Source organism: Hyaloscypha bicolor (assembly GCF_002865645.1).
Source record: "Hyaloscypha bicolor E unplaced genomic scaffold K444scaffold_53, whole genome shotgun sequence".
Classification (NCBI taxonomy): domain Eukaryota; kingdom Fungi; phylum Ascomycota; class Leotiomycetes; order Helotiales; family Hyaloscyphaceae; genus Hyaloscypha; species Hyaloscypha bicolor.
The window spans coordinates 1,742,436-1,768,162 of record NW_020194555.1 but is presented as its reverse complement, the minus strand read 5'-3'; the positions used below and the strand labels follow the sequence as shown (position 1 = coordinate 1,768,162).

The 25,727-nt window shown below is 49.5% G+C and overlaps 9 protein-coding genes across 9 annotated transcripts; 5 read left to right on the top strand and 4 right to left on the bottom strand.

Moving 5' to 3' along the window:
- Positions 1-820: 820 nt before the first annotated feature.
- K444DRAFT_523766 (uncharacterized protein) lies at positions 821-2,824 on the bottom strand (the record flags this gene model as incomplete). The annotated part of the gene is made up of 4 exons (XM_024874312.1): positions 821-2,167; positions 2,226-2,388; positions 2,447-2,530; positions 2,592-2,824. The coding sequence occupies 4 exons, from the start codon at positions 2,822-2,824 to the stop codon at positions 821-823; spliced, it is 1,827 nt and encodes a 608-aa protein (XP_024739431.1).
- A 3,310-nt stretch (positions 2,825-6,134) lies between these two features.
- On the top strand, positions 6,135-6,712 carry K444DRAFT_557645 (uncharacterized protein; the record flags this gene model as incomplete). Its single annotated transcript, XM_024876795.1, has 3 exons — positions 6,135-6,273; positions 6,329-6,372; positions 6,443-6,712. The coding sequence occupies 3 exons, from the start codon at positions 6,135-6,137 to the stop codon at positions 6,605-6,607; spliced, it is 348 nt and encodes a 115-aa protein (XP_024739430.1). The 3' UTR covers positions 6,608-6,712.
- A 227-nt stretch (positions 6,713-6,939) lies between these two features.
- Positions 6,940-12,021, top strand: K444DRAFT_557643 (ARM repeat-containing protein). Its single transcript, XM_024876794.1, has 2 exons — positions 6,940-7,294; positions 7,347-12,021. The coding sequence occupies exons 1-2, from the start codon at positions 7,084-7,086 to the stop codon at positions 11,834-11,836; spliced, it is 4,701 nt and encodes a 1,566-aa protein (XP_024739429.1). The 5' UTR covers positions 6,940-7,083; the 3' UTR covers positions 11,837-12,021.
- Positions 12,022-12,215: 194 nt separating this feature from the next.
- K444DRAFT_641835 (L domain-like protein) lies at positions 12,216-13,237 on the top strand (the record flags this gene model as incomplete). The annotated part of the gene is made up of 5 exons (XM_024884670.1): positions 12,216-12,294; positions 12,372-12,412; positions 12,498-12,758; positions 12,818-12,952; positions 13,007-13,237. 5 exons carry the CDS (start codon positions 12,216-12,218, stop codon positions 13,235-13,237), a joined length of 747 nt encoding a protein of 248 aa, XP_024739428.1.
- K444DRAFT_344272 (uncharacterized protein) lies at positions 12,995-14,678 on the bottom strand. Its single transcript, XM_024872052.1, has 5 exons — positions 14,609-14,678; positions 14,144-14,327; positions 14,011-14,096; positions 13,869-13,959; positions 12,995-13,822 (listed from the first exon to the last, which is right to left on the bottom strand). The coding sequence occupies exons 2-5, from the start codon at positions 14,205-14,207 to the stop codon at positions 13,485-13,487; spliced, it is 579 nt and encodes a 192-aa protein (XP_024739427.1). The 5' UTR covers positions 14,208-14,327; positions 14,609-14,678; the 3' UTR covers positions 12,995-13,484.
- Positions 14,679-15,125: 447 nt separating this feature from the next.
- K444DRAFT_610574 (uncharacterized protein) lies at positions 15,126-18,010 on the top strand. The gene is made up of 4 exons (XM_024879776.1): positions 15,126-15,259; positions 15,312-15,601; positions 15,828-17,368; positions 17,416-18,010. The coding sequence occupies exons 1-4, from the start codon at positions 15,215-15,217 to the stop codon at positions 17,730-17,732; spliced, it is 2,193 nt and encodes a 730-aa protein (XP_024739426.1). The 5' UTR covers positions 15,126-15,214; the 3' UTR covers positions 17,733-18,010.
- A 607-nt stretch (positions 18,011-18,617) lies between these two features.
- K444DRAFT_557636 (uncharacterized protein) lies at positions 18,618-21,494 on the top strand. Its single transcript, XM_024876793.1, has 6 exons — positions 18,618-18,863; positions 18,922-18,937; positions 18,990-19,145; positions 19,195-19,323; positions 19,371-19,438; positions 19,484-21,494. The coding sequence occupies exons 1-6, from the start codon at positions 18,693-18,695 to the stop codon at positions 21,458-21,460; spliced, it is 2,517 nt and encodes an 838-aa protein (XP_024739425.1). The 5' UTR covers positions 18,618-18,692; the 3' UTR covers positions 21,461-21,494.
- A 1,583-nt stretch (positions 21,495-23,077) lies between these two features.
- Positions 23,078-24,396, bottom strand: K444DRAFT_641832 (NAD(P)-binding protein; the record flags this gene model as incomplete). The annotated part of the gene is made up of 4 exons (XM_024884669.1): positions 23,078-23,509; positions 23,652-24,064; positions 24,119-24,324; positions 24,377-24,396. 4 exons carry the CDS (start codon positions 24,394-24,396, stop codon positions 23,078-23,080), a joined length of 1,071 nt encoding a protein of 356 aa, XP_024739424.1.
- A 242-nt stretch (positions 24,397-24,638) lies between these two features.
- On the bottom strand, positions 24,639-25,673 carry K444DRAFT_344160 (uncharacterized protein). The gene is made up of 2 exons (XM_024872051.1): positions 24,830-25,673; positions 24,639-24,779 (listed from the first exon to the last, which is right to left on the bottom strand). Exons 1-2 carry the CDS (start codon positions 25,418-25,420, stop codon positions 24,750-24,752), a joined length of 621 nt encoding a protein of 206 aa, XP_024739423.1. The 5' UTR covers positions 25,421-25,673; the 3' UTR covers positions 24,639-24,749.
- Positions 25,674-25,727: the final 54 nt, after the last annotated feature.

Below are 25,727 nucleotides of genomic sequence, written 5' to 3'. Positions count from 1 at the left end.
GATAACTCAAGTGGAAGAAACTTTCATCCGAGCGTCCAGCTTGCTATTGATGCTCGGTCACCAATGTGCACCAACGAAAGTGGAGCCTGTTGTTTTGATATTGCATTCCACAGCATCTCCTATTTATAAACTCTGCTCTCAAGCAGTTCTACTCCTCGCCAGCCACCGATTATCCTACTTCGTGCCCTCTTACACCAGCGACACCCACCCTTCAAAAAGCCCCTATAAACAGAGTCTTCATCATAACGACGTTCAACTCTTCCGTCCTCCAAAAATACACCACACAAAACCACAACCCAACACCTTTCTGTCTTCTTGCTTCTCCAATCCAAGACAACTCACTACTCCATACAAGAATTTGGGTATATAGAAAGGAAAATAGGTATTCCAGTGGTTAACAGCGTCACCTCTCTGGGCAATCAAAAACAAAACACACAGTGTACGCTGTCGTGATATTATTAGAGCGCTGGTGGGTTGAAGGCCTCGGACGGCTGATAAGCCGGAGGTACAATGCAATATCCAGCAATGTGTGGGTGGGTGTATGCGATGCGATGCCATGCAATACAATGCAGAGAGTAGGTCTAGAACGGAACAGGCGTGAAGGCGAGGGAAAAGAAAGGTTGTGACTTGTCGATATGTCGAGGTTTGTTGAGTTTGTAGGAAGGTATGCAGAATTGCACTCGAGGCTTTATATATGGGGCAAAAGTGTGCTCAGAGACAATACAAATATCACTGAGCCGGAACGCCGACACCAAAAAAGAAGTAACTCCGTCGTGAAGCCGTAGAAAATGGAGGTCGATTAGGCATTAAGGCCAGTAGGTCATGGAGCCGTACCATGCGGGGCGCTGGATCCCGTCTCCGTCGACCCGTCACCCTCTATCGTTTTTCGCCAGTGGTCCGGAAGACAGACGCAGACCAGTGGGAATGCTTTGATCTCACCACTCACGGCTGGAGATTCATCCCTCCTGCCTGATGTGTTAGACACACCACTGTCGCGCTGAGCATTCCTCTTTGCATCCCACTCATCGGCTCGCTCGTCAATCATCACTCCAGTCGCCCAACCATCATCCCAGATACCGACAACCTTCAGCATATCTCCTCGTTCTAGGGCAAACTCATCACTGGCTCGTGGTTGGTAAGCCCACAGGGTTGCAACCTTGTCGCCAGGATGTATCTCGTCCTGAGAATAATAATCCTTGAAGAACGGCAGCTGTTCGGATTGTTGGCTCGCTACCCCTTGTGGAGATGACATGTCGCCACCACTGCCAGAATGCGGAGACTGGGGATCTTCACCACCAAGAACGGAGTTACTTGATAGTGACCCGTTGCGCCGGCCCGTTGGTGGAGGACGCAGTACTCCTCCGGCGGGATTGGACACCGGACTATATTCATCAGATGATGATTGCTCATGATTTCTCCTCCTTCCAGCAGCATATCCGGCCGCAGCGCCAGCAGCAGCACCCCCAGCTGCATTCCCAGCCATTTCACCACGTGGAGGCGAATCTCCAGAATGTCCCTCCAGTGCTGACATGCGCGCAATACGTCCTCCAGGAAGAACTTCGTAGCCCTCTTGGGTGGTATTAGTCCCTACTGGATTATACGCCATCCCCGCTTGACCTCGCCTTGCTGGGGATGGTTGATTGAAGACGCTTCCATTCTGACTTCCACGTCTGCGACGTAAACACAATATCACGAGGAAAAGCAATCCTATAAGAAGTGCTGCCCCGGCGACTGAGCCCACGGCGATGCCAGCAATTGCACCTCCCGATAACCCTTTCTTTGAACTTGCGGGCGTGTTAGTGCCGGATGCGGAAGCCGATGATGTTGATGTGGCAGTCGGGGAAGCCGTCGAAAAAGTCATGAAAGCAGTAATCGTCGGCAATACTACACCGACACATCTTTGATTTGCCTGTGAGTTGTAACAGCACGTGTCTGTACTGTTCTGTCCCCCTGAACCACAGTATTGGCACAGGCCAATGGTGCTGTTGCCGAACCCACAATTGTCCGGTTCGTTTGCGGCTCCTTCGATGCAGGTACCGGATAACGAGTTGGCCGGTAACGCGCAATTGGTGAAGTCGGCTCTGATTTGCGAACCGGCATTACTACCTGGGGTGGAGCAAAGGGCAGAATCAGCGATGATAATTGACTCGCTCGAGGCTTGTTGTGCCTAAAAGATGTCAACATTAATACAATCGAGATATGGGAATTGCTTCGTAGAAACATACGCAAGTATCGGCACACACTGGCGGCGAGTTTGCTGCTGATAAGCCACATAGTGTGCGGGAATTCTGTATTATTGCATTACATATTACTGTCGTCGTGAAGCGTGCGTAAAGGTTGGTGGTGTTCGTAAGATTAATGTTTCCGCAGCCGAGAAGCGTCTGGTATCTACATATTGGTGTTAGAGTTGTTTATTAGGAGGACAGTGACAAGAGGTGGCACTTACTTTTCTTGCACGTAACTCGTGGAGACGTACGATGCCAATTGCTCGTCAAAAGTGGCAGTACTCGAGACGTACTGTAAGAATGGGCTGCGTGGACGAAGATGTTAGCAACCAGCGGGGCCAATTTCGTGAAGTGCAGGGGCCCTACAAAAATCCGACCAGCGTGCTGTCGGTCGAGATAGATGAAGTATTGAAGGCAGAACACTGCGTCGAGCCCGACAGCGAGATGCAATTCTGTGCCATTGCCCCCGGTGCGGCTGCCAGGACGGAGAGGAGCGCGGTCTTGGTGTTGAAGGCCGTCGACTGTTGTTTTCGTTTGGTCGAGCAATCTCCCCTGGCGCCCCTCGACGAGCTACAGCTCGAGCTTGAGCTCTGTGCCATTGTCGGATGGCGAGGCGGTGGCGACGATGTGGTTACTTCCCTGGGGCTCGCATTGTGTGGTGACGACGGATAGATGGTGCTGTCGTGGCCCTTTTCCAGATTCTCCTCCCTCATGTTTCGTTTTGCGGTGTTCCTCACTCATCCAGCGTGCCTCGTAAAGCTTCGGCGCTGTTGATCTCCTCCACCTCGGGGCCTGGACTGGCGCAAACAACGATACGGGCACCACGCGACTAACCAAAAATGCCCGAGTCACGATGAGCCGTGGAACTCTGGGGCGGACGAAGTGAAGATCCAAACGAATGACTTTGTGAAGGAGTGTGGTGGCAGTTGGGAAAGGAAAGAAAGCAGAGCGAGCCAGCGAGCAAGCATCGACAGGGCCGGGGCGAAGTGGCTGGTCTGAGTCTGACCAAAGAGGAAAGAGCCTGTAGGTGCAGGTGCAGGTGCAGCAGGTGCAGCAGCGCAGAGTGCAGAGTGCAGCAGCGCAGTGGGACTGTGGGCAGTGGGCACTGGGACGAGAGCGCAGTTGAGTGCTCTGCGGCCGGTGCGCTAGCCAGACAGGGGAGGGGGAGGGGGGGGGTCGAGGTCGAGGTTTCGGCGCACGCTTTTCTCGCTACGCGTGCTTTGTATTAAATTGTATTTTGTACGGGCAGCAGACCGGGAAGAACCACATCAGAGGTGGACGCGAGGAGGGAAGATGCCTGGCTGGAGTCTGGACGGACTCCTCAGCCCAATTTCAAGAAGCATGACACTTTGCGCCTGCCAGAAGTAGTCGACTTCCTTTCACATATGATGTAGGTCTGCTGGGTGTTGTGATGCCACGCGCTGGTCCTGTTTGCGGCCGGCAGCGAGGCCGTGGACCAGACCCTGACCTTTGGACAAGAAGCGCGCACGCACGCACGCACGCACTCAATACCCACCACTCCGCGGTCTGTGAAGCACAACATCGCGGATACATCAGAGAAACGTCGGGCCCTCTGCAGAGCACAGCGGCACCTGCAGTGGACCTGCTTGCTGCGCACCACACCGCACCGGACACAGCAGTCAGTCAAGCATCTGAGACGGAGACTGGCTCTCTCTGCATCGGTCTGCTTGCCGGCGAGTGCCAGATTCATTTTGCGTGGCTCCCGTCCTCACTCTCAGACCCGACTCCCAGATTGCCTTGCCCATCCTCGGAGCGTTTCTGATCCTTCGATTGGTTTCACGGGGAGGGCCGCTGATTGCCAGCTTCGGTTTCGTCGCTTCGTGAGAACATGATGCTCGGTCCAGGATAGGATCTGTGCCGGGAAATGAGCTCTGAAATTGGTGCACAAGCGACCCCGGACCCCCCAAACAACATCCAAAGATATCCACGGCCAATAAATGCAGTAAAAGTGGATGTGGAGAGCATCTGCCGCGTCAATGGGCCAATCGGTGCGGCGTTGCTTCTCAGGGCACCGTGAGATTGAAACCGTGATTTGATTGATTGATGAACCTGTTCTCGCGCATCTGCATAACAAATACACTAGCATATGTCTAAGTTTGGATTATGCTTGTCTCTATCCGTCCCGAGTACCAAACTTTGTCAAGTCAGGATGCGAATGACGACCATCCCGCCGTATCTCTCTCTGGACACAACACAGGAGATTCAAGATCGAGGATCCCGAAATCGGCCTCGAAAGCTGAATCTGCAATTGAGGCTTTCGATATCACTGATCTGAGCCGCAGTGAGACGGCACGGGAGGAAGGGAGGCGCGATATCCAGTTCGTCCAATGTTTGCGTGGCTTTGATGACAAAAGAAACGAGCCCTGCCCACTTTCCCTTGCGAGCATTTTGTCTCCAAAGCCTCAAGAAACACCCGCTCACTGTCTCCACATTTTCATGCGTTGAGGTTATTTTCAATGCCTTTCTTACCTCAGCCTCTGTACGGCAGATTTGGCATGGCGTTTAAGAACTAGAGTTCTGTTCTACGCGGTCCTTATTTAAGAACATAATTTGGCCGTGATGCGTCCTTATGCATTACTGATGCATGAGTGTACCCCGGCTCCGGGGTGGAGATCGCAAAGGGCTGACCGATTCTGCGATCGATTCTGTCTGGCGTGTCGTTTCGAAGAGGCCAGGCCGATTCGACCGGAGACAGAATTATCATTGCTCCGCTCCAATTATTGAGTTACGTGAAAGCCGGGAGTTGTATTTACGTAGCAAGATATTGATGCTGACCATGTGCTCGAACTCGAGTGCAGATGGAAATGTCGTTTTTATGTTAGGATTCGTCGGTGTGGTCCCTCGTTCCTGGCAGACCAGGATAGTTCGGAAATGAGTGGGATGTTAACGGGATGGCAGGATGCGGACCCGGCACTCCCACGTCGCCACGTGCACAGGGGACTTGGCCCTGGTCTCTATTTCTCCCGGTAATATTTGGTTTGATCGCCCCTTTAAATGCCCTACGAACTTTGAATAGGAGAAAGTTTGAAAAACGATCCCCTTGTTCTTCTTTGCAAAGGAATTTACAGTAAAAGAAACGATCCGAAATTACGCACTACCACAGCTCAAAACAGAATGTGGAGAAAAAGAAACGTGAAACGCCTCAGACAAACTTGACGAAGTTTTCAAATGATCTGCAGATGTCTCAAAGTGATATCTGATAAGGACGTCAAAACAAAACAAAAAGTGACCAAATCACGGAGAAGAGATGAAATTCAGATGAAAAGAACGGGTATTTCCAGTGGAGGAACAGTTCTTGACCGCTCAAGTGAGTTCTGACACTTGTCAGATCAGAAGTGAAGCGTGGGTGGTCTGTCTTATTTTCTGGATCACCCAAAAGCTGGGGAACACTTGATCAACAGCTCTAACCACCATTGAACTTACCGTATTCGATTGGACGAACGCTGAACAATGGGGCATTCTCCGTATTGGACCTATTTTTGTTATTCCAAACAAATTAGCTTCGGTGATTCTCTCCTGGGCATCGATGTTTCGATGTCGTTGCTGCATTTGGCATCCACCTGCCTCTCCCAGATCTTCAAAATCCACGCGTTCTCAAGACAATTTTCCGTGTCCTGTTTCTCCTGATTGAAATAAGGTTGGCGATTACTTGAAAAGATTACTCAGAAACGTCCTGTGCGCTCGCTCGATTCGAGGTGAAAGGGCGTTTGAGCATGACGTAGTATCTTGTGGTCATCAACTGCACTAACTAGTGGCAAGCTGTCACGCACCAGGGAAGTTAGGAAACTTCTTCAAAAGAATCGACTAGAACAGTGCAACCTCTAGATTCTTTCTCTTTTCAAATTCTCCAATAAACTTTGCATATAGCTACTTTCAGCCGTTATCATAATGAGCTCTAACGTCGGGAACTCTCAAGTCTACGAGGACGGAGACCAAAAGAATGTTCCCCGGTCCGAGATCGAGCAGGAGAAAAAGGATAACCGATTCCATGAGGGAAAGGAAAACAGCCATAAGGCAAACGACTCCAGTGAGCAGCCGAGAGTCACTCTTCTCCAAGAACAGTACTAATGTTAATCTACCAGAGGACCAGAGATCGATCGCAAACAAACTAGCTCGCGAAGAGAAGGTGCGAACATATGCTTGAGATTCAGCGGATATGTGTACTATTCTTTGAAGAACATTGCTAACAGCGACAGCGCGAGAATGAATCAGATGAAGAAAGTGAAGAGACGAAGGCATTGAAGAAGGACCCTACCTTGCCGGCAAAAATGCATGGCAACAAACCCAGCAGGGGCGCGGAAATCGATGCTGAGATTCAGGCGGAGGAAGAAGAAGAGCTCAGAAGAAAGGGAAGGGCATAGATGGAGTTTGTCTATATGAGGACCTCAAACTGCATGACTGTTCCTGTTTAGGTTGTCGCCACTAAAGCTTTTAGAATCCAAAATGAAAAGAAAGACTACTGCGGCACTTCCAACAACTTGTTATCTTGTGCCAGAAATTATTACTTGTTTTTGATTCTTTGGCGCTCGATAGTTGAGTTGCGTAGGTAAAGCAGGTGCTTAACAAATTTATCAGCCTTGTGGCAAGGCACGCAAGGCTTTGACGCATCGGGTCTTCCTGGGCTGCCGTACGACGCGGAACCTCGTGCACCTGCGAAGCATCAAGCTCGATCCCTTGAACTTTTACCATCTCTGAGAAACATTTTGTCTTCTCTTGCACCAAAGCGACACAGCTCCCCCACCGACTCTGCAGCTTGAGGACATAACACTCTGTCCTAAGCTGCCCCGATCCTCTCCATCCATGACGTTGCCTAGATGACATCTGGTGCTTTACAAGCATGGGACAAGGCTTCTCCCTCACAACGCTCTCCGCGGGCTCTGCCGGCATCGATGTCCCAGAGCTCGCGGACTTGGTGTATGAGAAGTCCATGGGAACTGCGCGGTTTATGAAAAGTATCCGGGCTAGGCATCAGGATGGTGTGGTCCTTGTCAAAGTCATTGTGAAGCCATATCCCATGCGTTTGGAGAAATACAAGCGGAAGATAATTCGTGAGTCCTGATCATTAGATTCGAGAAGCATAAGCTAACGTTGTTTTATCAGAGGAAAGAAAAGCCTTAGCAGATGTACCTAATGCTCTTGCCTACCAGCGAATCATCGAGACTGAGACGAGCGGATTCCTTGTTCGGCAATACCTCTACAGCTCACTCTACGATCGTATGAGCACGCGACCTTTTCTGGAAGATATTGAAAAGAAATGGCTTGCTTTCCAGCTGTTATGCGGCATCCGAGATTGTCATGCTCGGGAAATCTTCCATGGCGATATTAAGACTGAGAATACACTAGTCACCTCGTGGAACTGGTTATACCTGTCGGACTTCTCTTCCTCGTTCAAACCCACCACTTTACCAGAGGATAATCCTGCCGATTTCTCCTACTTCTTCGACACTGCTGGACGAAGAACCTGCTACCTTGCACCAGAGCGATTTCTGGCTGCCGGTGAGACTCCAGATCCAAAGGCACAGATTACTTGGGCTATGGACGTCTTCAGTGCTGGGTGTGTGATTGCTGAACTATTTCTGGAGGCACCTATATTCAACCTGAGCCAGCTTTATAAATACCGGAGAGGGGAGTACGATCCTGTGGCGACACACCTTAGCCGAATAGTGGACAGCGATGTCCGAGAGATGGTTGCACACATGATACAAGTTGATCCCGAATCTAGATACTCAGCAGAGGAGTATCTCGATTTTTGGAGGAAAAAGGTCTTCCCAGACTACTTTTACAGCTTTCTGCACCAATACATGGGTCTCATTACCGATCCATCTTCTGGTCGAACCCCTATCTCAGGAGCCTCAGCCAACCTCGGAGAGGCGGATGAGCGAATCGACCGCATATATTATGACTTTGACAAAATCTCTTATTTCTTAGGATACGAGAATGAGAAGAGAGTCATTGCGAAATCTACATCTACAGCGTCCGGTCTAGAACTCTTCCCAGTTCATCTAAACATCCCGAATAACGAACATCAAGCTTCTACTATTGGCAGGAGGCCGACCGATGATGGGACGCTTATTTTCCTGGCCTTGGTCGTGTCATCTATTCGGAATACTGCAAGAGCCACAGCGAAGATAAGAGCCTGTGATGTTCTTTTGGCCTTTTCTGAACGACTGACCGATGAAGCAAAACTGGACCGAGTTTTACCCTACTTGGTCGCTCTGCTGAACGACAAAGCCGATATTGTGAAAGTTGCCGCGATCCGTACTTTGACTCAGCTTATGGCACTCGTCACAGTCGTATCACCTGTGAATGCCCACGTTTTCCCAGAATATATCTTGCCTCGCATGCAAGCATTTCTCCCAGGGGCACCATCTGAGCCTGCATCGTTTGTTCGGGCAACCTATGCAGCTTGTTTAGGGAGTCTTGCGACTTCAGCCTCGCGGTTCTTGGATATGGTGGCCACGTTAAGGGCAGACGGCTCCTTGCCCACGGCGGACCCAGAGACTGAAGACGGCGGCGGCGCTGATGCAGCATTTCAGGGACTGTTCGACAATTCCCGCGCGGAGCTCATTGAGACCTTTGCAAGTCATACCAAAGCGTTGATCACAGATGGCGACTCCTCCGTCCGAAGGGCTTTCCTTGGCTCCGTGCCGGAACTTTGTATGTTCTTTGGAACCGCGGACTCAAACGATATCATCCTGAGCCACTTAAATACCTATCTCAATGATCGGAACTGGATGCTCAAGTGCGCCTTCTTCGAGACCATTGTAGGGGTTGCTACATTCTTGGGTGGCACAAGCCTAGAAGAGTTTATTTTGCCCTTAATGGTCCAAGCACTGACCGATCCCGAGGATTTTGTGGTGAAGAGTGTTCTCTACTCTCTCGCCAGTATGGCACAGCTAGGTCTCTTTCAACGAGCAAAGACGTGGGAGCTTGTCGATGTTGTCGGAAGGTTTACCATGCATCCCAACATCTGGATCCGCGAGGCCGCAGCCATGTTCCTCTCCTCTGCGACTCTTTTCTTATCAATTGCCGACAATCAATGTATCGTCCTGCCACTGATTAGACCGTACCTTAAAATGCCCATCAAAGACTTTTCGGAAGTAGCGCTGTTGGACAACTTGAAGAAGCCTCTATCCCGTGCCATTCTTGATCTTTCCGTAACATGGGCTACCAAGGTCGACAGAGGGATATTTTGGAAACCGGTGCACCAACTTCGAACGTTCTCATTTGATTCCAATAACCTGATCATACCAACTATCTCTGGCAAGGATCTCGGACATCACGCGCTCCAGAAAGTACCTAAAAATGAAGAAGATGAGCAATGGCTATCAAAACTCCGAAACATGGGACTTACGGCAGAAGATGACTTCAAGTTACTCTGTTTGAGAGAGTATATCTGGCGGCTAGCCCTGTCGAAGGCACGGGAAGCCACACCTCATCCGTCATATCTGAACAATGTCGTCAATTTGCGCAGTATTGGGATCACTCCGCAGACAGTCATGTTCGATGATCAGCAAATCATGGATGAACCCCTCCGCCGCATCAACAGTGGTTCTGATGGAAGCGATAAAGTACCACATACCATCGCAGATGCACTGCTCGACGCCTCTATGTCAATCGATGACTCGATTGCGAGGAGGCGTCGCTCTGCTTTTAACAACCACAAAACGAGGTTGACTACTGAAGGCGGAACTTTAGCATCCGCCTCAAATGAGCGTGATGGAAAATCCCCCGTATCACCATCTCCCGCACTCTCACCGTCCCCGAAAGATATAGAATCTCCAGGAACAGATCCAGAACCTCGTCGCCGATCCTCCGCTCAACTGAATGGAAGAGGCAGAGGTAGCGATGATGAAGGAGCTGACACAGGATCAAGCGTCAATTCTCGAGAAGTTCACCATGGTATCCACCATAAGATCAGTGCAATGAATCTGATGAGCCGCAAAGATACAGCAAAGTCTTTCCCTGAAACTGGTACTACTTCCACGAACGCGTTTGGCAAAGTTGAAGGTCCATTCACGCAAAATACGGGCAAACCGTCTGCATTATCGTTAGCAAAGGAGCAGAATACTGCTGCCGAGGATCGAATTCGATTTAGAGGGGCTCATACATACACCGGAAATGATCCAAGCATACTAAAAATGCTAGATGCGATGTACATTGACAACTATCCTAACGACATCGCTGAGTTTGGGCCTATGATTGCACCTTCCAGTCGACGAAAGACCATCAACAAGAGTACGAGCCAAGCGCCTGACAGACCCTGGAAGCCGGAAGGCATTCTGGTCGCTACCTTTGCAGAACACACAGGGCCTGTGCACCACATTGCAATTGCCCCTGATCATCTCTTCTTCCTCACAGGTGGCGATGATGGCTGCGTCAAGGTTTGGGACACCGGGAGACTTGAGCGGAATATCACTCATCGTTCAAGAGCAACACACAAACAGGGAAGCGATCCAAGAATTACGGCGTTATGTTTTGTAGAGCACACTCACTCCTTCATCAGCTGTGCTAGCGATGGAAGCATCAACGTGGTTAGAGTCGAGTGTTCTCACAGTAGCGGGGCCGTGAGATATGGAAAGCTACGAATGTTGCGTGAATACCAACTCCCTAAAGGTGAAATGGCTGTCTGGTCGGATCACTTCAAGATCGAAACCAGTTCCACCCTACTGGTCGCGACAAATCGATCTAAGATACACGCGATTGATTTGCGGACGATGGATGTTCTTTACACTTTAGACAACCCGGTTCATCATGGCACACCCACCTGCTTCGTTGTAGATCGAAAGCGTCATTGGCTGTTGCTCGGTACTTCTCACGGCGTTCTGGACCTTTGGGACCTGCGCTTCAGAGTTCGTCTGAAGGCTTGGGGAGTACCTGGAGCCACAACCATTTATAGGATGTGTCTGCACCCAACCAAAGGGCGGGGCCGATGGGTTTGCGTTGCAGGAGGTAGTGGTCAGGGGGAGGTCACAATATGGGATATTGAGAAAACACAATGCAGAGAGGTCTACCGTACAGGGGGTAATCGCGATGGCCCGAAAGGTTACGATCCATGGCCAGTTGATGAAGACCGGCCCGAAGGGATGTTGGGGCGCTTTGCAACCGCCTTGGAGCCCAGTGGATCTAGCAATTCCGATCGAGGGATCCGAGCCATGATTGCAGGCACAGACAATCACGACGACAGCCGCGAATCAAAATATGGATTTATAATTACTGGAGGATCGGACAAGAAGATTCGATTCTGGGACGTAACGCGAGTAGAGAACTCCATGGTCGTTAGTGGACTTGATACAGAAGAGCCGAAACCAACTTTCACTACCGCGCACCCAACTGCTTCATTGACCCTCAATACGGAACGTATCCCACGGCCAAATCCAACGGCTCCAAATGCAGGAGCTAGCTCACGTGTGTCAACTACGAGCAAAGCGTCGAGTGGGAGACCGCCGAGATCGACAGTGATCTCTCTTCAGCAGCAACAGTTGCTGAAGTCGCATTTGGATTCGATTCTTGATATTGCTTTACTAGAATCGCCTTATGGAATGATGGTGTCTGTGGACAGGTCTGGTGTTGTATTTGTTTTCCAGTAAGAAGTTAGGATGCATGGAAAGGAGTTTATGGGTGTTCAGAGGTCATGTTGCGGCGTCAGGATTACCCAGGTAGATTTACGGAGACTCGGATTTGATCTTATTCTCTGAACAGCTTGAGAACATAAACCAAAGCAACTTTCTTAAAGTCTCACTCCTGACACAAATATAAACATCATTCACTGACGAGAGAGTCTATCAACTCGTGCCTCTGTGCCTAATACGTGCTAGCGCCAATCCCTCGCCAAATCTAGAGGTCTGAAATCTGGGACAAGAATTTCAGCCTCGTCCACCTCCAACAAAGTTGCACACCATACAACCTCTTCCCGGGGCAAAATTCCCCAGCCAGGATATCACGCAAAGCTCTAGGTAAACCGCCACCATGAGGCTCACAGCAGACCTCATCCAATCCTCCCTCTCCTACCTCAACCCGCTCAGAGAGCGCGAACTTGATCTCCGAGGTGCGTACTTTGCTGGAAAGAACATGATACTACACTTTGAGGCGAGCTGAGTTGATATCAAATCTTTGGAACTGCAGGACACAAAATCCCAGCGATTGAGAATCTCGGTGTTGCGGGCGTAAGTCTTCCCCCCTTCATCCTACCCCCTCTTCGTGAAGAAGGAGATGGGCTTGGAGAGAGCGTATGCTAATAGATAATGGAAGCCTCACGATGCGATCGATTTCACCGACAACGATATCCAGATGCTAGGGAACTTCCCGCTGTCCCCACGGTTACGGACGCTGCTGCTCGCGCGGAACAGAATCTCGAGCATTCAACCGTCGCTCGCGAATTCGATACCCAATCTCACGACGCTGGTGCTCACGTTGAATAACTTTGCCGAGTTGGCCGATTTGGATGTGTTGGCTACGTTTGGGCGCCTTACGCACTTGGTGCTGTTGGAGAACCCCGTGACGAGGAAAGAGGTGAGTCTGCCTGGCTCTTGTTACAAAGAAAGCTGTGGATGGTTGCTGATGGAGTGTAGAATTATCGTTACTGGGTCTTGTGGAGATGTCCAACTGTGAGATTCCTGGATTATAAGAAGGTGAAGGATGTGGAGCGTGAGAAGGCAAAGGAGCTGTTTGGCACAGCTTTGGAGCCATCTCCCCTTGCTTCAAAGGTCAGCCCAAGCTCCAATCGAAGCTTGATGAACATGTAACTGATTTGAGATTAGATCATGGGCGTCAAGTCCAAGACTTTTGACATCCCTTCAGCGAATGGTGCCTCGGCCAACTCGTCATCGAAGAACTACCGGGTTAAGCTGACGGAAAAGGAGCGCAAGAAGGTCGAGGAGATGATTAGAAACGCGAAGAGCTTACAGGAGATCATACGCTTAGAAAAAGAGCTGAACGAAGGGAGGGTCCCACTTGGTGCACAAGGAGCTGATGAGGCCATGGAGGAGTAGAAGAGCTGCCCGGGAAAATGAAATCGAACTTCTGCATATCAAGGCGTTGGCGGTAGAATGACAAAAAGTATGGGCGTTTTCTGGCTACCAAGCTCTTTGTGGATATAGAAAACTGGTTGTCTGAAAATGATTAGTTCGCATACATTCGTTCCAGCTTTTTGCAGGACAAGTCATTAATTCATTTCGATGACCAAATGCTGCTCCAGAACGCCAGATAATCTAATACAGGAAAATAAAGCTTAATAATCTAATGCATCTCGACATCCTGAGAAGTTTCCTTGCCACCATATCCCGACGATGATCCGACACTGGCTCTTGCTCCCCTGATCTCCATTTCCATCTCCAGCTGCGCGTTGGGATCATCCTCACCTGCAGTTCCAGACGGCCCAGCATGTTCAAGTCCATTCGTTCCATTGACAGCCGGTTTCTTGCCATCGAGCGTCGTCTGGCCTGGTTCAACGGAGCTCTCACCATTGATTTTAGGTCCGGCGGTGGTCTTCCTCTCCTTGACTTCTTTGTACGGAACGGTCTTCGGGACCACGTCAACCAGGAACTCAAGGTTGTCAAGGTGGGAGACTGCGCTGGCTGTGGAAGGTTAGAAGGAGGAATTGAACAGGGGAGAGGGGCCTACAGATATCTCGATATTGGATATTTCGGCGAGGCTTTCGCTCCGATTTAACGACGTTGTGGGCGGACTCAGCTAGGTATTGGACGAACAACTCCTATCTTAAGCATGAGTCTATGCTCTCGGTTCAGTAAAGATGGGGCCATACCGTAGCCAGTGTTATGACGAAGCCAGCGGTGTTCGAACACAGGTTGATGTCTTGATCAATGGCGATCATCTTTCTGACTCGTGACACTGGAACTGTTAGACACATTCGTGATCAGGGTGGTAATGATTCTTACATGGGAGCTGCGTCGAGCCTGTTGGCTCTCTCCGAGGAGGGATGGCAGTTGTATTGTAAGGCATTTCTTTAAAGGGGTTGTAAGAGATAAGAGTCTCCCAAATCTCCTCGTACGAGAGCTTCGAGAATTCCGAGTCCGACGCCTTCAAAATGCCCTTGATCTGCAAGAGGTCCGAGGGCGAGAACTGGAAAGAGTGTAAGCCCTTGGACGACTCCATTGTGGTGGTTGATTTTGATTCTCAAGAAATGTAGTTGCCTTTGCGCGTTGAGATATATTTTGAGTGTGGCACTAGCCTGGGGACCGGCCAAAGGCGGCGATAGGGGGGCCATCCGGCACTGAAGGAGCTCAATGAATCGTCAGATCCACAGACCCAGCTTGGGTCGGCACACCACAGGCAATACAGAGTGTCTTCTCAACAAAACGCGTTATATATGAGAGACGTGATCGAAAGCAAAGGGTTCCTACTCAACAATTCGTCCGTGCAGGTGGTTTGCTTGTAGAAGACCTCCGGCTCTCCTGGACAGCTGAAGGCTTGGTGTGAAGTCTCTGAGGACTCCTAGTGGTATAAATCAAAGGAGAGTACACCTTGTGAATAGGTTTGCAATGCTTGCTGGGGATTGAGGGCATACGGTTGGTGATGTTAAGAAATATGAAATTGCCGAGTGAAGTGTGGAGGGAAGGCGCGTGGGAGGCGCGTTTGGGTTGGAAAGTCCAGCTCACGTGACCATGTACCGATTTACATCCAGGCTCTCTCTTTGCATGAGGACTTGCTCCGTCTCCTATTCGCCAGGCCAAGCAACTCATTCCAATATGTGGTTGTTGCGAAAGCACTGCCCGAACGAACGGAATTTGATAATGAGGATGACCAGACCGGCAATGCGGCTGTGCCTGCCAACAGGGGGGGCGGGACTCGGCAGTGTGCCCTACTGCATCGGACATAAAACTTTCGAATTCCTGTTTACCATTCTCGTCTCATAAAATTACACAACCGAAGCAGCCGTATCTTAGCCGTCTCTAGAAGCTTCCCGTATGGCTTAGCCAGAGCAGCAAGCTGCTAGAACATCAGTGAAAATGTCTCCCCAGAATGTCCCACAGTTGTTGGAGAGAGCATACAAGGTAACACAGCACTCTGATCTCTCATTTGGTGCAAAGTTCTGACATCAGACAGAACTACAGAGTTTTGTTACACATCCCCGCACTACAAGCTGCCTGTAGCAGTCTCGGATCTCTCATTAACCTCCTCTACCTGGTGGAGAAGACAGGCCAAAATAGCCTTTTTTCTCCCGCCGACGAGGACACATATAGGGATCTTGTTTCCGGGGTCAATGCTATGCTCTCGGAATTGGAGACTGCATTGAAGGGAGTCAAAGAGAATCATGGTGGTATTGATAGCATCCGTGAGCAACCGCTTCGTGGTCACCAAAACAGGCTGGCTGCTTTCCTCGAGGTCTTGCGAAGGTGAGTAATCTCTCTTTGGTTAGATACCTTGCTCAAAGTCTCACCCGTAAAGTCTTGGGAATTGAGTCTTGAAGTTTTGAGATCATTCAGGCTTGATGTTCAAACACTTTATTGGATTATGGAATCTTGAATTGGAAACTCTACTGTGTTACTGATATGTCTTACGATCAACTCTGCTCTACGCTGTGACATTCTTCGTCAAATCGGGTCTAATTTATATTTCAAGTCACTCGCAAGAGAAGATAACGGCCGCATTACAGCATTTACGAGGTATCCCCAACCCAGAATTCCAGCGGTCGCTACTTTCCTCGGATTGGGCAGTCTTGGAGACTGAACTTCTCAAATATGGCATCTCACAAGACCTAATTGATGAAGAGTTCTTTTTCATTCAGAATCTGCTCGGGAGAAATCATCGGGAAGAAGAGGAAGATATGCTAAGAAATCATCCCGTTGTTGATGTTGATCGGCGGGAAGAAGAAGAATTGCCAGGCTACACTCCTGGAGCACAACGCGGAACCATCGAAGAAAAATCACAGAATCTAGAGCAGACCAGGAGAATGATGACGATGGTAGACCCTGAGCAGTTCATTCCGACCTCTTCCAATGCGGCCCCTCCATATACATTCGAGGAAGGGATTGAAGAGGACTTGGATGCCGACATCTCTAAATGCATCAAGAAAGCCAAAGAAATCGAGGCCACCAAAAGGTTTCTCTCAAAAGAAGAAACACCGGATCTTTTGCCCCATCCTTGCGACTGGCTGCCCAAGGCAATGATAGCAGAGTACAAGGATTCGGATGAAATCATACAAATGATGGACGCAGCCTCGTTCTCAGTAATGGCATACGAAACAGCGCCGCGATGTCTCCAACAGATCGAGAGATTGCATCGGCTTTTACGAGTATCCTTCGAACACAGGAGAGAAGTGAACATAATTGAAAAGGTCTTTCAATCCCTGAACATCGCATCTACCGCTCTTAGCAAGTTCATTTTGGTTCGGGGTCAGCACAACAGCGGTGTCAACTTCAGCGACTTGGATGCACTGGACTTTAAATTTAGTACCGTGGCTACTGTCCAGAAACCCCACCTGCAATTCCCTCTGAGAGAATTTGAATTTGCTCAAAAGAGCTACTACTCGCTCCTCACTTACATCATGGGCTTTCTGGAAGCTTTATCGAGCGTCTTATCAGGTCTAACGTTCATAACACTCCACCACGACGAACTCGAAGTGAGATGGAACAATCGAGAAATGGATACCCGAATAGCCTGGATGCAGAAGCGTCTTGCTGGTTGGGAACAAGTTGAGGAAGCAGTATCCTTTTGTAGGGACTGGTACGGCTTGCGTCCAGAACTGCGTCTCCACGCTTCAGCGGCATTGAAAGAATGGGAAAGATCGAAGAAAATCTTGTCAGGGAGCGAAATCGATGATGTTATTGATCTCACAATCATTTCTGCCTCTAATTTACCGAAATCCAACTTCAGGCCGCCATCTGCATTTGCCAAAGTGGTCCTCTATGGACCAAATAAATTCGGGGGTGCCATAAGGTTGTTCGATCTCAAAACGGACCCAGGACCAAAAACACAGAACCCGGTATGGAATCAACCATTTCTTCTAAAGATTCCGAAGAACTCGAAGATGATTGACGTAGAGATCCACGACCGTGTAGCTGGGATTGACAAGGAGTTGGTCAGAGTACGGTTGAAGTTTTCCTTCATACCGGGGCTGGAGGCGAACTTTGAGGGCCGAAGTCTGATGTACGGTATTGATGGTCAGTATTTCACAATCCCAAGAGACCGTTGGCTGATACGTGTTTAGAGGAGGTTGAATTTCCCACATTTTGTGTTGAAGGGAAAGGGAAGCAAAAGGAACCGTCTCTTCTGAGGATAAAATTGAAATGGAAAGGGAGATACGGCCGAGTCGAGGATCTCGGGCTTCCTGCGGAGCCCCCGGGGAAATTGTTCAGGGCGGATTTCACTGGAATACCTCTCACGAATGAGGAGAGGGAAGCTTCCAAGCCAGGAGCGAAAGACGTCAGAAGAGTCCGTTCGAGGGACCAGTCCGGTGCTGAAGGGCTGCGAGGTACTGCTGAGGTTGCTACCGGTGTTTTGAATTTTGTTGGAAATCTCGTCTAAGAGGAAAGATGTTGTGCATCTGGGTGGCGAAGGGGGGTTGGAGTCAGGTATCCGGTCTCATGGTGGACAAAAATCGCGGCACTAATTATCAATGTCCCCAGTCAAGCTGAAAATTAAAGGGGACAATTTTTAAATGTTCCAGAAATTTATAGACATTGGGAGGAAGCAAAAATTGAATGCACCTAAATCGAAGGAACTTTTAAAGGGAAAGCATCTGAAAGAGTTCAAGGCGACTTGGGACACTGAGAATCCAGTACTGCTTTATGTGTCCACCCAAGCCAGTCTTCTCAATCTTTGAACTGGCTCTTCCCAAAGGAAGAGGAGAGAGCTTGCTGCTAAACATTCAGGAAAGGGATGGAATCAAGCCAATAATACCTGAGACAGACCCGATTACTGTCCTCTTTTTTTCCCCACACTGTTCTCTGAATTCCTCCTCATTCTTACAACGCCTGTCAAACACTTCGATGTGGATCGAGCTGCAATGTTTGACTAAGTTGACGAGGAGGAGAAGGTCGGCAACTAATATGAAGGAACGCCTTGGTTGGGATTCTAGTCTTCCTAGGTTGGAGTTTATGCTCCAAGAAAGCAAAGCAGATGACTTGCTGCTAGCGTTTCAGAAAATCAAAAAAAAGGACGAAAACAAGCCAATAATAAGCAAACAAACTGAAGAGTGTGCACACATTCAAATAGTTTCCAATCTCAGACAAAATACCGTACGTTCTCATCTTTTTCGTGCCCTAAAAAAAGAGAGAAGTCAATAAGTCAAGAACTTGGAAAGGATGTGAAGGCTGAATAGGGGAGGCTCCGACCAGACCGACGCTAGCGGCTGCCTGGTTCCGCGATTGCAGCTCAGCCAGGCTTCAACATCACCGCCACAGCCGTGCAACAGCATCTAGCATTTAAAAACATTCTGGATGGCTTCACGGACTCCAGAGATATGACTACAATACCCCTAGGACGATGAATTCCCGGTCGTCTTCCATATCTTTCCCAACTCCGCGGCTGCAGCAACATCCATCCTTCTCTGCCCGATTGTCTGCTATCAGTGTCGAGGAGGGCGAGGCGCAAGCTGCCCCAGGAGCTTCAGAACATCAGATAGATGAAGAGATTGAGGAGATCAAGAGATATGAGGTATGTACTAATAATCTGGGAGAGTGACCCCATCAGCTATATACTAATTCGTTCCCAGGATTTCACAACCATAGGTACCTTTGACACGCATCGGATTTATTTCGAAACTAACACAAGCCCTTTCAGATTGGGTCCAAGACGCTGCAAGAGAACAACTACGACGGAAACTTAGACGGAAAGAGACAGCAGGCTTCTTCGAAAGAGGTGGGCACGCTGGATGGAGATACAGGCTTTGGGAGTCTTATGAAGCAGCGCAGGGATGGATCGTGGTAACCTTGATCGGTAACTATGGACGACTGGAATAAGAGTTGAGAAGCTGATATATGCACAGGTGCAGCCATTGGTGTAAACGCGGCCTTTCTCAATATTATTACGGAATGGCTGTCAGATGTAAAGTTGGGGTATTGCGAAACTGCTTTCTACCTCAACGAGAGCTTCTGCTGTTGGGGAGAGGACAACGGTATGGATGAGAAACCAAATGAGAATATAAAATCTGACAACCCACAGGTTGCGATGATTGGCACCGTTGGAGCTCTTTACCTCCACTCAATTACTTCTTATATATTATGTTTGCTGTACGCTGACTTTCTTCCATGCTCCTCATCTGCTGACTTTCCTAGACAATATTTGCCCTAACATCGGCAAGTCTCGTCAGATCATTTGCGCCCTACGCGGCCGGGTCTGGAATCTCCGAAATAAAATGTATCATAGCCGGCTTCGTCATGAAAGGCTTCCTTGGCTTCTGGACGTTGGTGATCAAGTCCGTAGCCCTACCACTGGCCATTGCCTCCGGATTGTCGGTTGGAAAAGAAGGGCCCAGTGTCCATTACGCTGTCTGTACTGGCAACGTCATCTCCAGGCTGTTCGAAAAGTACAAGAGGAATGCATCGAAAACTCGGGAAATCCTGAGTGCTTGTGCAGCTGCTGGAGTCGCAGTAGCTTTTGGAAGTCCCATAGGAGGGGTACTATTCTCACTGGAAGAAATGTCGTCTTACTTTCCGCTGAAGACTGTGTGGAGAAGTTACTTTTGCGCCTTAGTTGCAACTGCTGTCCTGGCAGCGATGAATCCTTTTCGTACCGGCCAGCTAGTTATGTTTCAGGTCCATTACGATCGGTCGTGGCATTTTTTTGAGGTTGTATTCTACATTATCATCGGCATATTCGGAGGGCTTTATGGAGCGTTCGTCATCAAGTGGAACTTGAGAGCCCAGGCATTTCGAAAGAAGTATCTTACAAAGTACGCTATTCTCGAAGCAACGTTGTTGGCGACTGGAACTGCCATAATTTGCTACCCGAATATGTTTTTGAGGATTGATATGACAGAGAGCATGGAGATATTGTTCTTGGAATGTGAGGGTTCAGAAGACTACAATGGTCTTTGCGACAGAGAAAACAGGTGGAAGATGATCATCTCGTTGACGTTGGCAACAATTATACGAGTCTTCCTCGTTATCATCTCATATGGTTGCAAAGTACCGGCCGGTATTTTCGTCCCGTCAATGGCTATTGGCGCATCATTTGGCAGGACAGTGGGAATTCTGGTACAGGCGCTTCACGAGGCCTATCCAAATTCCGTCTTCTTCGCCGCTTGCCAGCCAGATGTCCCCTGCATCACACCAGGAACTTACGCTTTTCTCGGTGCTGGGGCAGCCTTGAGTGGAATCATGCACATCACAGTCTCTGTGGTTGTCATTATGTTTGAGCTCACAGGGGCTCTAACCTATATCTTGCCTACAATGATTGTCGTCGGCGTCACCAAAGCAGTCGGCGAACTGTTCGGAAAAGGAGGAATAGCGGACCGGATGATCTGGTTCAACGGCTTTCCCTTCCTGGACAACAAGGAGGACCACACCTTCGGTGTCCCTGTTTCGCAAGTCATGACGAGCGATGTGGTTGCATTGCCAACCGCGGGGCTTAGCATGAAGAACCTCGAGCAATTACTGCGCGAGGACAAATACCAAGGCTTCCCTATTGTGGAAGACCGAACATCTAAGATACTAGTAGGATATATCGGCCGCACCGAGCTTCGATATGCCATCGATCGAGTAAAGAAGGATCGGTCGATCAGTCCCACTGCAGTATGCTACTTCACTCCGTCAACGACCCACGGTGCATCCGCACCGATTACTCCTGCAACGCCCGCCACCACCTTCGACGGAATGGCCTCCTCGTCCGTTGATTTCAGCCGCTTTATCGACCCCACCCCCGTTACAGCGCATCCCCGCCTTCCTCTCGAAACAGTCATGGAACTCTTCCGCAAAATCGGACCACGAGTGATCCTTATTGAGTACCACGGCAAGTTGACTGGCCTTGTGACTGTCAAGGATTGCCTGAAATATCAGTTCAAGGTGGAAGCCAGTGAGAATCCGAGAGATGATAGGCAGATAATTGAGAGCCAGGAGCGGCTTTGGGGCGTGTTGAAGAAGAGCGCGATATGGGTATCAGATCAGGTAAACCATGTGAGCAGAGGGAGGATTAGAATTAACGGGAGTCACGAAGACTTGGTGACTTCCCCACTTCGCGGCGCAGGTCCAACGTCATATATGATGGATGGAACGGAGGATGTGGATGACGGGGTAGAGTTAGAGGATAGGTAGCATTACTGTCTGAATAGAAGATCACGTAAACTCATGCCTTTGCCAATTCGTCGCGTCAATGTACATGTTGAATACAGAATAATGGCATTCGGTGAAACCATAAGTATAAACTGGGAGAGATGAAAGCCATGGGGTAGGGGCAAAAGTCCAACTTCAATTCCCAGCGTATTTGAACACGTATGAAGGAGAATCACATCCGCAACTATCGACACAGAATAACCCGAGGCGCACATCTTGGGGCCGGCCGTCCCGTGGTCAGACCCCGTGACGGTGGCCATGAAAAGGTATCTTCGGGGGAAGGTTTCTCAAGGCGTGAAAAGTCTCCTTTTATACCTAGCGCTCCGCTCGCGGCAGGAGTAATGCTTGACGAAAGGAGTGGTATGTGACAACAAAGTGGTGCGTGACAACAGAAGTAGCGCGAGATGATAGGAGTGATGCGTGATAATGGGAGTGATACTGGATGATAAGAGTAATACGAATATAGAGGTGGTTGAATGCGCAAAGGGGACTTGGTGTCACGGACAGGTCTGAGTGTTGACGCGAGCATTTCCAAAGATGTGATGTTGAATAAGGGAAAGATGTGCTGAAATTCTGGCATACGAACGGGAGCTATGGAAATAATTATTTCACCTATAGAGACAAACCCTAGACGGCGCCGGGGGAGAGGTGAGTGGTATTCAGGTTAATGCGAGAAAGAAAGCATCAAGTTGAAAAAGTTTTTCCCTACCACACGTCCGCGCACACGCAAGAACCACGCTGCCTGGAAGTCACATGCACCGTCGCTTTCAATGCAATTGCAGTCAGGCTGCCGCCATGACCGTAGCTCAAGAAAGTAGCTTTCTATGCACCGTTTTATCTATCTGCTTCTACTTGGCTTGACTTCAAAGTGACCTGCATTTCCTGCCACATTGACATGGTGGAAGCGAAGATTGAAGGGACAGTGCCAACTGGGTACTCTGGACTATCCCTGGACTCTCCGAAGCTGCGAACAGCTTCACAAAGTAGCCCTCGTGCCCGGACACTTCAACATAGATAGAACTCAGTGAATCGAAACTCCTAGCCCCCTCTCAAAAGTCCATCTACCTATCAAGCGGAGAATGACAAGCAAAGGCCGTGGTCTTGAGGGACGCATCAACCAACCCAACAAAAGCTGAATAGGCCTCCACGCAGCATATTGCGCTTTTTGGCTAGTTTACACTCAATAACATTCCGGAGTGTTTATCCACTTCCCAGTGTCTAACTTACAAGCGAGCTCCTAGGCTGGTAGACAAAATAATCCATATTTTAGTACAGTACATCAAGGTAAATAGCTTTCCAGCGATAAATTCCGGGAACCCCTATTTTTAAGCGAGCAAGCGAGCAAGCGAGAGCGGAACTTCTGGCAGATATGGGAACAGTAGGCAACGCCTTCCACGGATTACTGATTTGAAGATGGTGGTAGATTCGATGAATGAAGATGGAGCCTTGTCCTGAAGAATATCGCCTAGGCTGCTGAGGCCAGAACAGACATTAGAAGCCGGATCGACACTGTGGGAGAGTTGAACGCTCTTCGTCTTTTGGGATATGTAATCATGAACTTGCATGGCCACTTAAGACTCTGCTAGGAGATCCATCATATCACTGCTTGCCAGTAGCAACCTGCTCCGCATGGCCAACCTTCAGCCCCAGGATCTCCGCCTCGCCATCCACAATATTTGGAATCTCGTCATTCAAACTTCTAGCTTTCGGTTTCCAGCCCAAATACTTCCTCGCCCTCTTAGCATAGCCTTTAGAATTCAGGCCCCACGACAGAGCCTCAAAGCCAGCTTGCTTCGAGGCCTCGTCGGGAGACATTGCCGTGACACCTTTCTCCTTAATGTACCCCCTTTCGTACGCAACTTCACCAACTTGCTTTGACAGTTCTCCCCATACGTGGTGGCCATTCTCTGCTAAGAAGTAGCCTTCCTTACCCCAGATCTTGGAATCCAGTTCGGGTTTGTTTGCAACAGCAGCCTCGACAAGAAGTATGAAAAGATCACTGAGGTCGTGGACGTGGACGTTGTCCCATTCCTAAATGATTTTCATTCAGTATTGTCTTAAAAGTATGATTGATAGCTGGGGTTGAGACATCGTCATGTGAGCAAGCACATAAAGAGTGAACAACCCGCAAGACAAGGGCAAAAGACGTAATGCTGGGAGGGAATGGACTTACAGTCAGACCCCTCCCAACTTGCGGTGCTTTGCCAAGCTTAAGTGTAATCCGGGCAAGGTGATACACCTGCCTACTCCTTTTGTTTACGGGGCCACGACCAGGACCGTAAATAGTTGGCGGGCATACAATTGCAGTCTTGACGGAATCTGAAGCTGATTCCAGGACAATCTTGTCAATATCCCGATGGAAGGCCGAATCGGGAAGACCGGTGAGACCAGCTACGTTCTCGAGGTCATCATAGGGAGGTTGTGATGGAGGCTCGCCATAGGTCTTGGTTTCACTATCCTTCCAGGTGAGAATGCCTGTCCCGGAAATGTGGATCCAGAAGCCTGGCTTCTCTTTCGTGTGCCCGGCGGCAAGCCCTCTTGAGATTGCAGTTGCGGCTCCTCCATGATCTGATGAATCAGCGGTATCTGAATAATAGAGAGCATTAGCGATTAGAACAGCTTCCCAAGCGAAATACTTACGCAGAACAATGTGGGCACGTGCGCTCTCCTCCTCGAGCAATTTCGAGTCGTCCAAGGTGCCGTACACCAGGCGGATTTTGGGGTAGGCGGCAGCAATTGGGGCTCCTCTATCAGAATTTCGAACTAGTACTGTATACTCGTATTCTGGGTGTGCTTTTTCAAGAGCGTACAGTGCATCTCCTCCAATGTAACCTGTGGTCCCAGTTCTGCCAGGTAAATGTCAGGTGTTGTACAGTTTCTGGGAAGGGTGGGGTTTACATGAAGATCTTCGGTGCCATGATTCCAGTTCTGCGATTGGACTTGATCCGCGTTTGGGCAAATAGGAGGAAATTGTTGTTGGTGTGTACGGGAAGTGAAGGCTGTGGATTACAAATTGAAGATAGATTCAAGGAAAGGCTGAGGTGGGGCATCAATGCATCAATGACGTTCCTCAAGAATCTGTAGCAACCAACCACGTGACTGAAGAAACCGAAGAAACCGAACACAGAAACGGTCCGAGAAACCGAATTCTAGCCTAGCAAGGTGAAGATCCCAGCAATTGGCGAGGTGAGCATGGAAGCTCCGTGTGCTGGAGGAGCGGGGTCTCTTTCCAAGCTTTCCTTCAAATCCTTGGCAAGTACTTCTTCAATTATCACGGGACCTGTTCTCCAAACCCTCTCAACTGACACGAGTTAGTCGTTTGCTCTCCAAGTTGACTTCAAGGAGCCCTACCTTCGATAGCAACCTGCGATAGTATTCAGCACGAATCCCCTCGTCATGACTGCCTCTTCGTGTGTCTCCTTGGCGCGGAGGACATTGGATCCGAGCCTGTACTTCCTCAAGGTTGTTCTTCACAAACCAGATATCAAGCAGCATCTCAATAATCTTAAACCAATACCTCGCACTCTGTCTTTGGTCCAAGTCCATCCTCAGGACCACAAACCGGAGGTTCTGCAGTGTGGTTTCGCTGATAATTTCCGGTATGCCCATTGGCTGGCCGAGTTGTGGTATGTATGGAGGGGTTGTATCCAACATGAGAGGCTTCCGGTAAAGCACTTCAAGTGCCTCCGATGTGATCTGGCGATTGAGCAGAAGAAGGGAAGGCGTTCTCATTGGACCGTAGCGCGGTCTGGGAACGGTGCAGAGGGGCTGTTCCCAGTGTCCATGAACTGTGGCACCTGGCTCCAAGGGAACCGTCTTGGGCAAGTCCGAAATAACTGGCCAGCTCAAGGCAGCGTCATATATGCAATCTCGAACCTCTGGAGGCAGCAACAAGAAGGAAGGAGCGGGCTTACTGAGTGGTAAAGCCATATCCCTTGACATGGCCGAGAGCCATTTGAGTCCGGAAGTAGGAAGGCTTGTTTCTAAGGAAAGGAGAGACAACTTCAGAGCCGGATGCTGCTCACATCAGCAACTCAGTGTGATGTGTGTTTAGACGAAAGGAAGTCGAAATAATCGGACCCCTATCCCATGATAAACACAGGGGTACCTGTCCGAGGCCCGTGCCACCCTAGCCTCCCCCCCAGCTTCAGCCTCCGTACTGTAGCACAGGTCAACCACCATTTACACTGACACTGCTACTACCAGACGACTTCTGGCTCCTGCTCCCCACGCTCGTTCTCTGCCTTGA

Excerpts from the sequence above, each read along its gene's own strand:
- K444DRAFT_344160 (XM_024872051.1), bottom strand. The coding sequence starts at position 25,420 with ATGTCAAGGGATATGGCTTTACCACTCAGTAAGCCCGCTCCTTCCTTC. Across the intron at positions 24,780-24,829 it reads ATCGCAGGTTGCTATCGAAG|TTGAGAGGGTTTGGAGAACA; the intron begins GTAGGGCTCCTT and ends AACTCGTGTCAG.
- K444DRAFT_557643 (XM_024876794.1), top strand. The coding sequence starts at position 7,084 with ATGGGACAAGGCTTCTCCCTCACAACGCTCTCCGCGGGCTCTGCCGGC. Across the intron at positions 7,295-7,346 it reads ATACAAGCGGAAGATAATTC|AGGAAAGAAAAGCCTTAGCA; the intron begins GTGAGTCCTGAT and ends TTGTTTTATCAG.
- K444DRAFT_610574 (XM_024879776.1), top strand. The coding sequence starts at position 15,215 with ATGTCTCCCCAGAATGTCCCACAGTTGTTGGAGAGAGCATACAAG. Across the intron at positions 15,260-15,311 it reads TGTTGGAGAGAGCATACAAG|AACTACAGAGTTTTGTTACA; the intron begins GTAACACAGCAC and ends GACATCAGACAG. Across the intron at positions 17,369-17,415 it reads TCTGATGTACGGTATTGATG|AGGAGGTTGAATTTCCCACA; the intron begins GTCAGTATTTCA and ends ATACGTGTTTAG.
- K444DRAFT_557636 (XM_024876793.1), top strand. The coding sequence starts at position 18,693 with ATGAATTCCCGGTCGTCTTCCATATCTTTCCCAACTCCGCGGCTGCAG. Across the intron at positions 19,324-19,370 it reads CTGTTGGGGAGAGGACAACG|GTTGCGATGATTGGCACCGT; the intron begins GTATGGATGAGA and ends GACAACCCACAG. Across the intron at positions 19,439-19,483 it reads TCTTATATATTATGTTTGCT|ACAATATTTGCCCTAACATC; the intron begins GTACGCTGACTT and ends TGACTTTCCTAG.
- K444DRAFT_344272 (XM_024872052.1), bottom strand. The coding sequence starts at position 14,207 with ATGCCTTACAATACAACTGCCATCCCTCCTCGGAGAGAGCCAACAGGC. Across the intron at positions 13,960-14,010 it reads TCGTCATAACACTGGCTACG|GAGTTGTTCGTCCAATACCT; the intron begins GTATGGCCCCAT and ends TGCTTAAGATAG. Across the intron at positions 13,823-13,868 it reads TATCCAATATCGAGATATCT|CCAGCGCAGTCTCCCACCTT; the intron begins GTAGGCCCCTCT and ends AACCTTCCACAG.